Source organism: Ammospiza nelsoni, chromosome 9 (assembly GCF_027579445.1).
Source record: "Ammospiza nelsoni isolate bAmmNel1 chromosome 9, bAmmNel1.pri, whole genome shotgun sequence".
Classification (NCBI taxonomy): domain Eukaryota; kingdom Metazoa; phylum Chordata; class Aves; order Passeriformes; family Passerellidae; genus Ammospiza; species Ammospiza nelsoni.
The window spans coordinates 35,799,070-35,814,929 of NC_080641.1; the positions used below are offsets into that span (position 1 = coordinate 35,799,070).

At 50.0% G+C, this 15,860-nt stretch overlaps 1 protein-coding gene across 3 annotated transcripts in view; it reads right to left on the minus strand.

Annotated features, from left to right (window-relative positions):
- Window positions 1-2,278: 2,278 nt before the first annotated feature.
- The window catches only part of NEGR1 (neuronal growth regulator 1), a 153,111-nt gene continuing 139,529 nt past the window's right edge, over window positions 2,279-15,860 (minus strand). For all 3 annotated transcript variants that reach the window (XM_059478663.1, XM_059478662.1, XM_059478664.1), the window contains one exon: window positions 2,279-4,397. In XM_059478663.1, coding sequence (XP_059334646.1) covers window positions 4,273-4,397 — 125 coding nt within the window. In that variant the 3' untranslated portion in view covers window positions 2,279-4,272. The remainder of the gene's footprint in view (window positions 4,398-15,860) is intronic.

The following is a 15,860-nucleotide window of genomic DNA, read 5'->3' on the forward strand; positions in this document are numbered from 1 at the left end:
CAGCTCCTCCCTGCCCTGCCAGCACTCATCCCTCTGCTCTCAATGCTAAGGCAGAATGGAGAATTTTTAATTCCTGGGTTTTAAATTCCCTTTTTTTGCCAACATTTCCCCATTTCCCAGGTTCCTGTGTTGTCAGCTGCAGCAGGAGAGGCTGTGGGTTGGTGGTCCCATTTCCACAGCCCTGTGGGACTGGGAAACACCCAGACCCCTCACTCTGTCCCCCCTCAGAGGGATTTGGGTGTGTGGGGGCACATGGGAGAGGATGTGGCAGTTTGTGGTGGCACCTGCCAGCCCCACAGCCAACCCTGCAGTGCTGGAGCGCCAGGCTCAACTCCATCCTCTCCCCACTCCTCCTCACACATGGCAGTTCATGCAAGGATTTTAAAACTACTGAAGATTCTTTTAAAAGAAATGCTTCCCCACCCTCCCCTTTTCTTTTTTTTTTTTTCCTCCAGAGAACACCCCCCTCCATGGCAGCTGTGAAATATGGATTATTTACCTCCAGACTGGGCACGAGGCTGATCCAGCCTTAGAAGTAAATGCATATTTAGTCTTTAAGGCATATTTATCCGTGTAAATACATATTTTGGTATACACATTCTTCATAACACAGTTCTGTGGGCTTTGTGGAGGTTTTGGTAGCAGAACATTTGCCATTGTCTATTTTGAACACTTGCTCAGAAAATGTGCAAAAAAAGCAGCTGTCACTGGGATGGGTTTAACACTCCTGGATCTCAAAAACAGCATCAACTCTAAAAAAAAACCTATTGAAAAGTTTAAAAAAAGCTGTCTGGCTCTGGAGGATCCTGCCAAGACACAAACCCTTGAGAAGCTGCGTTTGTTCAACTCTGAGTTGTGAGACACGCTCAGCTGAGTGTCAGCTCAGTGCCAGGGCCAGCAGCCGTGTGACAGCAGTGTCACAGTGTGGGGACAGCCCTGAGGCACTGCACAGGAGCCCTCCCAGCCTGGGGGCTCCAGCAGCCTGCTGGAAATGCTCAGCTGAACATTTTTGTGTTGGGAAGGATGGAATGCACAGAGCCGGCCTGGCCGGCAGACAGAGCAGGGAAGCACAGGACAAACCTTCCAACAGCTGCCCAAAGTGCCCCCAAAATGAGGGGCTGGAACCAGCCCTGAGCACCCTCCCATCCTGCAGCCCTGGAGTGGCTGTGCTCACTCTGCTGCCTCTTTGGGAGCACAGAGCCCAGCCCAGCTCACCCCAGCCAGGTGCGTGCCCCTGAGCCCTCTGCTGCGGCTCCAGGCCTGCCCAAACCCTGCAGGGCCCCTCAGCCCCCTGCCCCTCACAAACCCTGCAGGGCCCCTCAGCCTCCTGCCCCTCACAAACCCTGCAGGGCCCCTCACAAACCCTGCAGGGCCCCTCAGCCTCCTGCCCCTCACAAACCCTGCAGGGCCCCTCACAAACCCTGCAGGGCCCCTCAGCCCCCTGCCCCTCACAAACCCTGCAGGGCCCCTCACAAACCCTGCAGAGCCCCTCAGCCCCTCACAAACCCTGCAGAGCCGCTCAGGCCCCTGCCCCACACAAACCTGCCTTACAAACCCTGCAGGGCCCCTCAGCCCCTCACACCCCCAGCACTCCCCTGCCTCAGAAACCCTGCAGGGACCCTCAGGCCCTCTCACCCTCAACAATCCCCTGCCTCACAAAATCACCCCTGGCACCCAGACATGGCTCCCAGTTCTGCCGCTCCTCCTGTGGGTATGGAGGTTTCTTTCTGGGGTGTTTCCCCCAAGTGAAAATCAAATGTGGGACAGGACGTCCCGTCCGTGCCACCCAGTGGCTCTCCCTGGTGCGAATGCAAACATTCAACACTTCACTGAATGCTCTGCTTTTCATGTTTAATCAAGCTGCTGCTCATTCTATTCTGTTGCTGGAAAGATCAGGTTCCAAATGTCAGGAATCACTGGAATGCAGGGTTTGATCCAGCCACAGCATAGAACCCTCTCCCAGTTTTACACACATGGGTGGGGTTATCCACAGCCTCATTTCTCCCTTCAGAAAACTGCACTGACACAAGACTTCCTGCAGCACCACTGTTTCTAGTGAATGGATTCTAAAATAGAGCACTTTAAAGCTGCAATACAAGAGACATGGGGGTATCAGGGCTGATAAACTCATTTGAGGTGAGTTTGTACCCTTTCCTTGCAGAATGGGTTCGTTCATGTTATTCCAGGTTTTAAAAAATGCCACATTTCTGATAACAGCAACTGCTTGGCACATGGCTGTAAATCATAAGAGAAATAATGCAGCCTGTCACTGACCACATGCAGAGTGACCCAGGGTGTTTTATTGCCATCTGTTGGAGTGAACATCTCTGTTCTCTCAGCAGGGACAGCAGAGGCACTGCACCTCCTGGCTGTGCACTGGCCTGGGACAGCTCATACTGAGCCCAGCCAGCTCTGAGCCCTCCTTGCTGGAAAAATGGGGATTTTGGGACTGCTGAGTATTCCCAAGGCTGGGGCTGCTCACTGCCAGCACCTGCCACGAGCAGGAAAAGTGGGGAACTGGGAAATTCCAGCCACCTGCTGGAGCTCAAACTCAGAGCCTGGCAGTGAAGATCACAGTGAAAGTGGTGCTGCCCACCCAAGGCCAGGCTGGACGGGGCTTGGAGCAGGATGGGATAGTGGAGGTGTCCCTGGGATAGTGGAGGTGTCCCTGTCCCTGGGATAGTGGAGATGTTCCTGTGCCTGTCCCTGGCAGGGGTGGGATGGGATGTGCTCTGTCCCTCCCAGCCCAGCCCAGGATTCTGTGATAAGGATTTTCTTATTCCTGCTGTCAGTAGTTGTTGGTGAGCAGGTCAGGAGCTCTTGGGGCCACCAGGGGATGTGGTGCCCAAGGGCTGCTGGCCACGGCCACCCCAGTGAGCGGCACAGGTGGCAGCTCTGTGTGAGCAGCACTTCACACCAGCGCCGTGCGGGGCTGTGAAGGATGGAGCACCATCGCACAGGATTGCTGGGCGGATCCCTCAGGGTGTGCCAGCAGGGTCCCCTCCATGGGATGGTGTGTGGGGCTGGAGGGACAGCCCTGGCCAGGGGAGCAGCTCCCCAAGCCCTGCCTGCCCAGGTGGCTCCCCAAGCACAGCCACGTGCCCCCAGCAGGAGCAGCCTCGCTGCTGCCACACGGATATGTGGAGAGAGAAAATTGATACTCCAGGAATTTGCAGGTGTCTCATGCTTCAAAGCATCCTTTATCATTGCTAAATCAGCCAAACCAGTACAAAATTGAGTGCAAGAAAAATACCAATTCACGTTGGCTTTGCCAGCAATACAAAAGGGACGGTCCTGACATTTGCAGCCAGGTGGGAATTTGGCTTTGGGGGAACATTCCGACATTCAAAAGGTGCCACAAAATCGTTGGAGCTCTGTTTCCTAACGGGAAATGTCGTTTTTACAGAGGTCACCTACTGCTCAGTGGCGGTGGAGGGAGGGACAGGAAGGAGCTGGTGCTGCCCTTGAGCTGAGCCCTGCCCTGGAGCAGCTCCTGCAGGGGGACAGGAGCCTTTCCTGGGAGCCCGGGCCCCTCTGGCCTCACCCAGACATCTCCTACGCTCCAAAGGATGCTCCAGCATTTCCCAGAACACATTCCAGACCAGTTGGAGAGGAAGAGGAAAGTCGTGTTTCATGAAGGCACAACCATGCTGAACTGGCAGGAAGGAGGGAAGAGAACAAAAGCGGTACTGCGCAACGCAGTTATAGTACAAGGCTCATTCTTGAAACCTGAATATCATGCTAGAAGAAAATCTAGATATGTGTAATATTTTGAAGAAGTATTTTGAAGGCAATATTATTTGAGATTTTTTTTTTTACTCAAAAAAGAACGAATGTTTTTTGTGTAAGTTTGGATAGAATGCTAGTTGAGGAGGGAACTGAATGTTTGTATTGCAGCCTTAAAGAAGCACATTTTTACTGCAATATCCTTTTTTTGTAAACTACAGTCTGCGAGTCAGCAGACCATGACTGAATGCTTCTGAAAACTTGTCGATTACAAACATGAAATCACAATTAATATCCTCTAAAAGTAATTTCAGAGTTCTCACGTCTTAAAAAAGGACAATGTGTACTGCTCCACAAGGTAATGCAGCTAATCAAAAAAAAGGAGTCGAATTAAAGTATTTACATAATGAGCAATTCTACAGAAGGCGATCATCCCCATGTAAGCACTGATTATATCCCACGCCGCTTTTAACAAACTCTACCAGATTGGATCCAGTCATCAGCACTTTCAGAGAATCCTTAAAAGCCTTTTATGGGTCTTTACATTTAGTGCAGAAGGATGTTCTTCAGGTAGAATATGCTGCTGAGGGAGGAGAGCGTCAGCACCAGGGACCAGCAGGAGAAGAGCACCTCGGCGTGCCCGGTGATGCCGTACTGGGCTGTGCTGGGAGCTGCAAGGCAAGCACAGGGGTCAGTGGCAATTCCCTCTCTCAGACCCCCACATTCCACCCTTCTCCATGGGTAAGGATTTTTCCCCTCTCAGGGCAGCAGCAGGATTGCTCTGGGCAGCAGATGAAGGCTGTGAGCACACCCAGCCCTGCTGCCACCCCACCCAGGGAACAGCCCCGCTCGCTCCAGCAGCTGGAATTGTTTTTAAGGCAAGCACTTGGAAATGGGAGTGCTTCGTTTTTAACCAGCTGAATAATCGATCCATTTTTAGGTTACTGAGCATGAAGATCTGCAGTGCAATCAATGAGAGGGGACTGGATGAAGCCCTCGTGGGAAACAGCTCATTTTCTGCCCAACTCCAGAAGCCAGAGTTTGACAATGGTGCTCAGCTATAGACATTAATACTCATTTGGAAGAAATTGTATTTATTTGTTTACCACAAAGCCCTTCTCGAATTCCTGGGTAAATGCACACAAAGTGCAAAGAGAAAGAAATCAGTGCTGAGGAGCAAGGGAGGAGCTGGTCCCTGGGACTGGGAGTGTCCCAGCTGTGCCTCGGCACCTGGCAGAAACCCTGTCCTTGACGGGGCAGGGGAACTGCCTTAAGCTGGATGAGAGTTGATTTAGATGGGATATTGGGCAGGAATTGTTCCTGACAGGGTGGGCAGGGGCTGGAATAGAATTCCCAGAGCAGCTGTGGCTGCCCCTGGATCCCTGGCAGTGCCCAAGGCCAGGCTGGACACTGGGACAGTGGGAGGTGTCCCTGCCATGGCAGGGGTGGCACTGGGTGGGTTTGAGGTCCTTCCCAAGCCAACCCATGCCAGGATCCTGTGAAACCCATGGCTTTGCTCTTGGAAGGGGAGGACAAGGAGCTGCTCCCTCACCCTGCACCAAATCCTGTTTGCTTTCCCAGGATGCAGCCTCCAGTCCCGAGCCCTGCTCAGCCCAAATCCTGGATCAAATCCCAACCACCAGCATCCCCTTGGTTTCTGTACAGCCCTCTGCAGCTCCACTTGCAGTGTGTGACGTTTCACTTGGCGCAGAGAGTGCGACACAGCCCCAAATCCTCTGCTTTCCCCCCGTGCAGAAAGGCTCAGGTAATAAACCCAAAACAAAACAAGATTAAACTTGGTGTTGAAGCTTAGTTTGGTGACTGATGACTGTGACTAACTGCAGGCCAGGGCCCTTCCTCTCCTCTCATTCCAAAAGGACTTTGTGTGCTAAGTCAGGATGACAAATCAACCTTTAATTTATTACGAGGGCCGGGTGGGGAAGCTGAAGCATAACACAGGTGCTATTTCATTTTATGCTATGAAGAGAGTTTCCCCAACTTAAGGATAATTTGAACTACAGTAGATATAAAAGCCAGCGGAAAATTATGTAAATCTGATTTCCTGCATATGAACCAGCTCTGTCTTTCCAGGGCTTATTAAATCATACCTGGATTGTTTCTGCACAAAGGCAAGAGGGGAGTTAATGGGGGGAAAATGCACTGACTTGGGAGATAATAGAAAAGTTACAGTTCCCAAAGCTGCCTAAGCAGGAGAATTGGATGGAAAAGAAACCTGAAGGAGAAGCAAACCTGGAGAAGTTTAATTATCAATTATGATGTCACACGAGGCCTACTGGATGACACATAGTTTAAAATATTGGCTTAGACTCTTAAAAATCCTTAAAAATTAATAATCTCCTGCAGACTTTTTCTTCTCCCCCTCAGAATTTTGATTTATTTTTCCTGTGGCTCCCTGAATTCATTGCTTGCCAGCAAGTTGCTGTTGCTGGATATTAATAAAATTTCACAGCTTTGTGCTGATGTATAAACTTTTAAAACAAATACACCTTTAAAATTTAAAGACTCTTAGCATGGTCTGCTCAGTCCTTGATCTACTCTGAGTAATTATTTTGGTAAGGACTGAGCAGTCCTTGCTTTCCTGTGCAAGGCCATGCAAGGTCACTTTGTTCTTGGACTTGGTATTTTTCAAAGCACTACAGGATGGTTCCAAAAGTGTCAGAATAAGCCCTCAGTTTAGGGGAAAATGAGAAGGTTTAAATGTTTGAGAGCAGCATAAACCAGCTGCCTTTTTTCCCCTGCTGAAATATTACCATGCCATTGTTTCACATACACACACACACATACACACTCATGAGCTCCCAGTCTTAATATTTATGCAGGGAGGTAATGGTGGAGGAATGTGTGATTAGGCTTTAAATAAAAGCTGGAATTATTAGAGTCTGTGATTACACCTGCAGCCATGCTGGGCATTTCCACAGGCCCCATCCCCAGCGTGACACAGAGCTGATTTCAGAGGGTTTGGGTGCCCAGAGGGAAGGAGAGCTGTGCCCAGGGAGGGTCGGGATGGGCTTCAGGAGTTTCTCCAGGGAATGGCTGCCCAGCCCTGGCACAGTGCCCAGGGAGGTTTGGGTTCCTGTGAAAAATGCATGTATTTTATTATTGGCTTTTTGCAAATATTAAAATGAAGTTATATGTGTTGTGTTAGAAAGCTATGCTGTATTAATTCTTTAAGTAGTGTGGTAAATATAGGTTTAGGTTATACAAAATGCTAAAATAGAAATGATGCTATGTAGGATACCTTTTTAAAGAAAGGACTCACACTGATAGCAGCCACAGGACACCTGAATCTTTCAGAGAAAGAGAATTTATTGCCTCATTATCAGAAGAAACGAACTTCTTCCCACCTTGAAGGTGCTGTCAGGATTCAGAGGAAGAAGCTGACATTGCCCAGACAGAATCCTGTGTTTGAATGGAATTTATGCCCCATGTATGAGGGGTATGAATATGCAACAGGCTGTAGCTTTTAAGGGTTAATCCTCTGTTAACTGGGTCCTTTTTCCAGCTTGTGCTGCCCAGAAAGAGGTACCTGGACTGTCCATAACTCTTTGTCTCTATTGTCTCGCATTGTCGTAATCCAAGTTTTCCAAATTATCATTAGTCTAATTGTATCACTATTTTTATAACCATTTTGTTACCATTAAGCTTTTACAATTTTACAAACAAGTGACTGGTGTTTTTCACAGTTCCCCATCCCCAGGGGCATCTCAAAGTGCATGTGACACTTGGGACATGGCCCAGGGGTGGCCTTGGCAGTGCTGGCCATGGTTGGACTCCCTGCTCTGGGAGGGATTTTCCAACCTAAACAATTCCATGACTTTATGATCTGGTGCTGCAAATTCAGAGCCTGTGGGGGTGACACCTTGAAATGCCTGAGAAGAAAGTGAATTTCCATCCAGGAAAAGATTAAAACGAGCTCCACGAGCAGCCTGATGTCTGAAATACCAAATGACCCAGGATTTACAGGGCACAATGAGTTTAAAATGTCAGCTGCAGCCACTGAGGGGCAATAAGTTACTTTTGTGCTGCTGTGTAAGTCAAATTTTGCTCAGAGCCAGAGTGGCTGCATCCCTCTGGGAAAGGGAAAGGGAATGGGGGCACACTCAGAGCATCATCAGGGATGGGAAGGGACCCACAGGGGCTTGGGGTGGAAACTGATGTTGGTGGGGACCTTAAATGTCCCCTCAGGGTGAGGAGAAATCCCTGCCTGGCCATGGCACACCTCCTGTGCTCACGTGCCTTTGTGAGCCCTCCTTTCTTCCAATTTAGGGATTACTGGACCTAATCCTAATGTTTTACACCAGCCGGCACTTGTGGAAATATTTAAGACACCCTTAGCACAGATAGGATTATATTCAGACATCTCTCCTGGTGCTGAATAGAAAGGAACAAAGTAATATTATATCAGTATCTCTAATTAATACAAGAGATTAGGAGAAGTGCTATGCTGGAACACACAAACCAGCATTTCCTAGCACCAAGGGCTGCATTAACCAGAAATAATTATAAGCTTTAATGCTGATGCTATGTAGACAAAAGCAGAGACCCCTTTAGGTTGTCTGAATAAGCAAGACTAATTCTGTTAAATGGATTATGCAGGGAGATGTTAATAAGCATTTAATTTAACCATATTCAGGTTAATCATTTACAAAGGAAAGCCTTAATAAATTGGATTTTTTGGTGCAACGTTTAAAACATACAGAGAGGGAAGGAATAAACTAACTCAAGGTCAGAGCAGTAAGGCAAAAAGAAAGATGAGAAAGGCTAGGCTGTCAAATAGGTTCTTTTAGAAGAAAAGATGGGGAGATAATGGGCCTCAGAAGGCTGGGGCGAGGCCTGGGGATAACATCTCTACATTTTGTTCCACTTGAAGCTGCTGGAGGATTTATGGCTGTGCAGGAGGAGGTGGGCAGTCTGTAAAGGCTCTGTCAGGGAGCAGCAGTGGTGATGGGCACAGGGTCCTGCAGAGCTGGAACCAGCTCCCATGGCCAGGGGAATGGCCAGCACAGAAACCTCCTTGGAGGCCAGGGCAAAGCTCGGCCTTGGGAGAGAAAAACTGGAAGCCTTGTCTGCAAATGGATGAGGGGATTTGTTTAGTCTCATGCAAACGCAATCATGCTGAGGCTGAGGAGCTGCACTGGGGTGGGAGAGGCAGGAGTGAGGTAAATGGATCACTCTGAATTCCAGGTGGAGGCTGGAGCTAAACAGAGCCCTGGCCACCATGGCAGCACCTGGAGAAGGCTGGGAATTCCACAAATGTGGAAATGCCTCTGGAGCAGGCATGGGGGCATGGAGGTTCTCTCCAGCCCCCTGTTCCTCTGGCCTGGTCTGCTTCAAAACATCCCTCCTGTGCTGGGGTCAGCTCTGGGCACTTCCAGCTCTGGGTCAGCTCTGGACCAGCTCTGGGTCAGTTGTGGAGCAGTTTTTGGTCAGTGCTGGGTCAGTTCTGAGTCAGCTCTGGGTCAGTTCTGGGTCAGTTCTGGACCAGCTCTGGGTCAGCTCTGAATCAGCTCTGAGTCAGTTCTGGATCAGCTCTGGATCAGTTCTGGATCAGCTCTGGCTAGGATTTTAGGGAAAATCCCTCCCTGGAAAGGCTGTCCAGCCTGGCCCAGCTGCCCAGGGCAGGGCTGGAGGCTGCAGGGATGAGGATTCTGGCAGGAATGTCCTGTGAGCATCCCTGTCCCACAGCATCCTCCCCAGGAGCTGCCCCAGCCCAGGGCACAGACCTGGCTCAGCCCATCCCTGCGTGGTGGGGCTGCAGTCAAACCTTGCTTTGTGCATTATCTGTCAAGCAGAGCTCAGCACTGCTCAGACAAATCTCTCCGAAAATCCTTGAGGAAGGACACGGAATATTGCAGGAGCTGTCCAAGAGCTGGCTCTGCCCAGGGATAAGCCAGGGCTGGGCAGGATAAAGCTGGAAGTGCCAGGTGCTTAACTGAGGGGCTTTATCATCCTCTGGGATGGGAGTGTTGGCAGGAAGATCCAGGAGATGAGCCCCAGAAGAGTGATGGGGTTGATAAGAGAGGGCTGTTATCAGGGCCTGTCCATCAGCATTCACACAGGGCTGCTGGCAGGGCAGGAGCTGGGAGATGAAATGCTGATTTGTCCTTATTTCAAATTTAAATGAATAAAAAAGCATTTTGTGAGTCTTAAAATGGGAAAACAAGGGCTAGAATACGATTACTAGAACTGCATAAGTAAAAATCAGCTGTTTGCTGTGCTAAAATCTGAAAGCTTAGTAATTTAAACACTTGAGACGTGCCACCAGCAATGCCTTAAAGTGAAATATTATCCCAGCCTGTGTGTACGCACAGAAAATGAGTCAGAGGCATTTCTTGTTCCAGTCATGAAGACCCCACTTGAGATGTGCCCTGTGTCCAATGCAAAACCGATCCTGGTGCTGATTTTGACTGAGGTAAAATGTAAAATACGATATTTACAGGTTGAAAAAAACACCCAAGCAACGAACACACGGTAACCACGGCCACCAGCTGTGTAACCCTGAATTGTGGGGATCTCTGCCTGGAACTGGGGCTCCCTGGCTGGGGGAGGCAGAGGGAGACCCACACCCCCTGCCCACCCTCCACAGCAGTCAGTCACCTTTCCCCAACAAATAACTCATGCTAAACACTGCAAACAGCCACAGACTCATCTCACACTGCTAAAAATACACCCAGCCCTGGAGATTTCAAAGTCAGATAGCTTTTGCTGGTGAGGGTGGTGTGGCTCAAAGCAGAGCTGTTCCACGAGGGCTGCCAGCCCTGGCACAGAGGGACAGCAGGGCTGGGATGGGGCTCGGGGGACAGAGTGGGATGAGGGTCTCCAATCACCTCTGGAACAGAGCATTTCCCAAATCACCCTCTGGAACAGAGCATTTCCCAATTCACCAACTGCTCAAGAGCACTGAGTGGTTCCTCACTAAAAATCCCTGCAGTTCCTGGTCCCTTTGTAGATCCCACTGTGGTTCCTGCTCACCTGGAGAGGAGAAGGATCCAGGGAGAGCCCAGAGCCCCTGGCAGGGCCTGAAGGGGCTCCAGGAGAGCTGCAGAGGGGCTGGGGACAGGGATGGAGGGACAGGACACAGGGAATGGCTCCCAGGGATGGGTGGGACATTGGGAATTGGGAATTGTTCCTGGCTGGGATGGAATTTCCAGAGCAGCTGTGGATGCCCCTGGATCCCAAGGCCAGGCTGGACATTGGGACACCCTGGGACAGTGGGAGGTGTCCCCGCCATGGCAGGGGTGGAATGGGATGGGCTTTAAGGTCCTTTCCATCCCAAATCATTCCAGGATCCTGTGGATGTCCCTGTGTGTGCCAGGATCAGAGCAGGGGTGACAGTGACAGGGCAGGACAAGCTTTAGTGGAACACCCCCCATTTTCAGCCTTCACTCTCTGCTCAGCTGTGTTTCAGTGCAGTTTTGTGCAGGCAGAGATAAAGCTGGAGGTATCAAAGAGAAGCACCTTCCCTGAAATAGTGCAGGGCACAGAGTCCCTGTGACGCCTGCCTGGGATGAATGAAGCACGGAGAGCTGAGCAGGATGAAATAGCACAGCCCTGATGGACTCCCATCCTGCTGCAAGGAGCACTTCACAGCCCCCAGGAGTATTTATGGGGAAATTACTGCGAGGGAACAGAGGGAAATTTGGCTTTATATATCATCTTTGATACTGCAGCCGTGTCCCATTTCTTTGTGTGGCTGAGGAGTGCAGTGGTGTTGGGGAAATGGAACATCCCTGAGGAGCTCTGGAATGATGGATGGAACATCCCTGGGGAGCTCTGGAGTGACAGATGTGTGAAAAATGTACTTTATGTGTACTTTATGATTGGCTTTTAACAAATATTACAATGAATATTATATGTGCTGTGTTAGAAAGTTATGCTGTGTTAATTCTCTTAAGTAGTGTGGTAAATATAGTTTTGGGTTAGAACAAAATGTTAAAATAGAAACTATGCTATGTAAGATACTTTTTTAAAGAAAGGACTCACACTGAGATAGCAGCCACAGGACACCTAAATCTGTCAGAGAAAGAGAATTTATTGCTCCATTATCAGAAGAAACAAACTTCTTCCTGCCTTGAAGGTGCTGCTAGGATTTGGAGGAAGAAGCTGACACTGCCCAGACAGAATCCTGTGTTTGAATGGAATTTATACATCATGTATGAGGGGTATGAATATGCAACATGCTGTTGTTTTTAAGGGTTAATCCTCTGTTAACATGGGTCCTTTTTCAGGCTCTTGCTACCCAGAAAAGGTACCCGGACTGTCTGTAACTCTTTGTCTCTATTGTCTCATATTGTCCTAATCCTAATTGTCCAAATCGTTATTACTCTAATTGTATTACTATTTTTATAACTGTTTTATTACTATTAAACTTTTAAATGTTTAAAAACAAGTGATTGGTGTTTTTCACAGATGGGAACAGCCCTGAGGAGGAGCTGGCTTGGTCAGACAGAGGAGATCCACGCCAGCCCTGGGCTGGGCCTGTGGGATCAGCACCTCATGCCCTTTTAACCAGCAAAGAGAAGGCAGGAATCAGCCAAGGGAGAGGGGCTCGCTGGCTCTGGGCAGCAGGAGCACACCCATCACCCACAGTCCCAAATCCCGGCCCCTGGCCCTTCCTGCCCTGCCCAAGCACTCCTGGGGCAGGTTTGGGAGTGTGCCCATTCCCGGGGAGCCCGGGCAGTGCCAGCACCCTCCGGGGTGAGCCTTTCCTGTCTCCAGCCCTAATGGCTGAGGCGCTGGGTGAGGCTCAGCCTGTCCCTCCCTTTACGCATCCTCCACATTTACTGCTCTTGGCACACCCAGGGCAAAGCAAACCACGCATCCAGCCTGGATGTCTGAGTCTGAGCCCTGCTGGCTTGCCTAGGAAAAGTGGGATAGCAACAACTGTTGGGGGGAGCAGCCACAGCAAGGGGTCTCTGAAAGGGCTCAGGCCAGTCCTGTGCTATTTCAGGGCTCTGTGCAGCCCTCTGCACACAGCTGGCTTGGGATGGGGTGTGCTCAAGGCTGGGACTCCATCCTCCCCCACGCCTGCCCTGATTTTGGGTTCACCTGCAGCAAACCCAGCCTTGTTTAGCCTGAAGTTAAATGGAAACCAAGCCTGACTCTGGGCCCTGCCTGGGAACCCAAAATTAAACAGGAAAACAGCTCAGAGATCAGGATCCTCCACTGGATGGGGCAAACACAGCTTTGGTTGAGAGGACATTGAGAATAAACCATGAAGGTGCCAGAGAAAGCACTGGGAGGAGCAAGCTGCTCATTCCCATCCCCATCCCCATCCCCATTCCCTCTCCCCATTCTCTCATCCCCATTCCCATTCCCATTCCCACTCCCATTCCCTTTCCCCCATCCCTGTGTCCCATCCCAGGAGTTCTGGAAGGTTCCTCATGGAAGGAGGAGCAGGAAGAGCCAAGCCCTGAGGCTCTCCACAAGGGACATTCCCACACCAAGGAATCTCTGGAGCCACCTGCCAGGGTTCCAGCTGGATAAATTGCTGGATAAATAAATTCCCCACTCCCACGTGGGGTGAGCAGCAGAGAAAAAAGGGAAAACCTGCACTGCTGGGAAGCTCAGGCTCCTCAGGCATCATTCTGGCAGCCTACAATAACTGCTTCCCTGACAATGTGGCTCTCATTTGTAAGTGTCACACTGGAGACAAGGAAAAGCGCTTTAATGTGACAGAAAAATTTGACTTGGGAGCTAATTACTTTAATTTGAGAGAATTTTTGGCTCATCTGCATGCTTGACAATTATTTACAACTTACATTGGTAATTAGAGGTTGGGCCTTGTGCTGAAATATTGCAAATGGCTTTGGAGAGATTTGCTGATCCTCCTAACTTTGAGAGGAAATGAATTTATTAGTAGTTAATATGTAAAATATTTGTACTTCTGACCTTTTGTTAAACATCCTTCCTATATTTTAAATGATTGGTTGTCAGAGCCATTTTTCTCCAAGTGACGTGTGACATTGTAAATAAGCTCTTGAATTAAGCAGCACATTAAATGTCCGTGTTCAGTGGCAATCTCTGATAGTTCTCATATATCAGGGAGACTTTGTTGGTTCTGCTGTGTTGAAGCAATGTCATACAGCAGCGTGAATGATAATTTTTTACACTGAGCTTTCCAGTTTCTGCACGGTTTCCACATCATTCTTGTGCTCTTGACAAAGGATGTGGAGCTAGGCAGGTTGGAACATGATTTCTGTCCCTTTTTGGGTGGATGAGGAAGGAAGTTTTCGGCTGGAAGTGCTGGTAGCCTTTCAGCAAATCTTCCACTGAGGTGCCTGGCAGATGATTTCTAAGATGTGGGGTTTATTCAGATTTCTGTTGATTTTCTTAAGCATTTCTGGTGGGTTCCTCTTGGTCACATCTCTGCACTATCTCTGCATAGTGCATGTATTCCTCTCTTTTTATAGGAATATTAAAAGCCCATAACCCATGGAAATTTATCCCCAAACTGTGCCCATATAGCCAAGGAATTAATCATCAATAGTGTTTTGATTGGAAGAAGGTGGTGGATGAAATAAACCACAAAGTCCAACTGTTTGCTGATTTCAGAAGTTACAGCGGCACCTTGCATCCTAACAGCCTCAGGGGAGCTCAGGGTGGGCACAGTGTCACACACATCTTTTATGGAAAATCCTTTCCTTAGGATTGTTCCTCCTGAGAAGCTGGGAGGCCTCAGGAACAAAATGCAAGCAATGGTTATCTGCTGCTGTGGGATGCAACAGGTGCATCTGGGATTGGTCTCATGGGGTTGTTTCTAATTAATGGCCAATCACAGTCAGCTGGCTCGGACAGAGAGCCGAGACACAAACCTTTGTTATCATTCTTTACTATTCTATTCTTAGCCAGCCTTCTGATGAAATCCTTTCTTCTATTCTTTTAGTATAGTTTTAATGTAATATATATCATAAAATAATAAATCAGCCTTCTGAACCATGGAGTCAGATCCTCGTCTCTTCGCTCACCCTCTGACCCCTGTGAACACCATCACACCCCAGCAGGAATTTCCTCATGGAAAGGGGGTCAGGCACTGGAACTGCCCGGGGAGGGTTGGAGAGCCCATCCTGAAGGTGTCACCTGGAGGTGGCACTCAGTGACAGGGTGGGCACAGGGTGGGCACAGCAGGAATTTCCTCATGGAAAGGGGGTCAGGAACTGGAACTGCCCAGGGAGGGTTGGAGAGCCCATTCTGGAGGTGTCACCTGGAGGTGGCACTCAGTGACAGGGTGGGCACAGGGTGGGCACAGCAGGAATTTCCCCATGGAAAGGGGGTCAGGCACTGGAACTGCCCAGGGAGGGTTGGAGAGCCCATCCTGAAGGTGTCACCTGGAGGTGGCACTCAGTGACAGGGTGGGCACAGGGTGGGCACAGCAGGAATTTCCCCATGGAAAGGGGGTCAGGAACTGGAACTGCCCAGGGAGGGTTGGAGAGCCCATTCTGGAGGTGTCACCTGGAGGTGGCACTCAGTGACAGGGTGGGCACAGGGTGGGGATGTGTCAGGGAGTGGATTCAGTGATCTGGGGAGGCTTTTCCAACCCCCTGGATTTGGGATTGGGTGACTGACAGCTGTGCCAGCCTCCAGGGCTGCCCTGTCCTTGGTGACAGGCCCAAACTGAGGGGCACAGGGAGAGTCCCCTCCATACAGGCATGCACCTGGACTCCCCCAGAGCCATTTCTGCACAACTGTGTGTGCCCAGCAGCAGCAGGGAGGGCACAGCAGGCTGCCCTGACCATTCCCAGAGCAGCAGCCAGGCAGAGGCCACCCCTCCTGGGCTGCAGTGAGCAGCACCGAGCCCCTCATGAGGGATGATTGCAATTTCCACGGGGCTGTGTGTGCAGGGAACAAGCATCACTCACAGCAGCCTGAGCTATTGGCTCCTCAGAGCCAGCAGCGTTTGTCTGCAGCCCCTGACGTGACATTAACTATTCATGGTGCTCCACGGTGTTCAAACACTGCCCCGGCAAAATCGTTGCTACTTTTCAACTTGATTGAGATCCTCCCCAAGCCAGGCTGGGCTGCAGCCAGCACGGGGCTCTCACATGGCAGGAGTGCAGGAGTGACCAGGTGCTCAGCAATGCCCAGGTGCTCAGGAGTGCCAGAGTGCCCAGGTA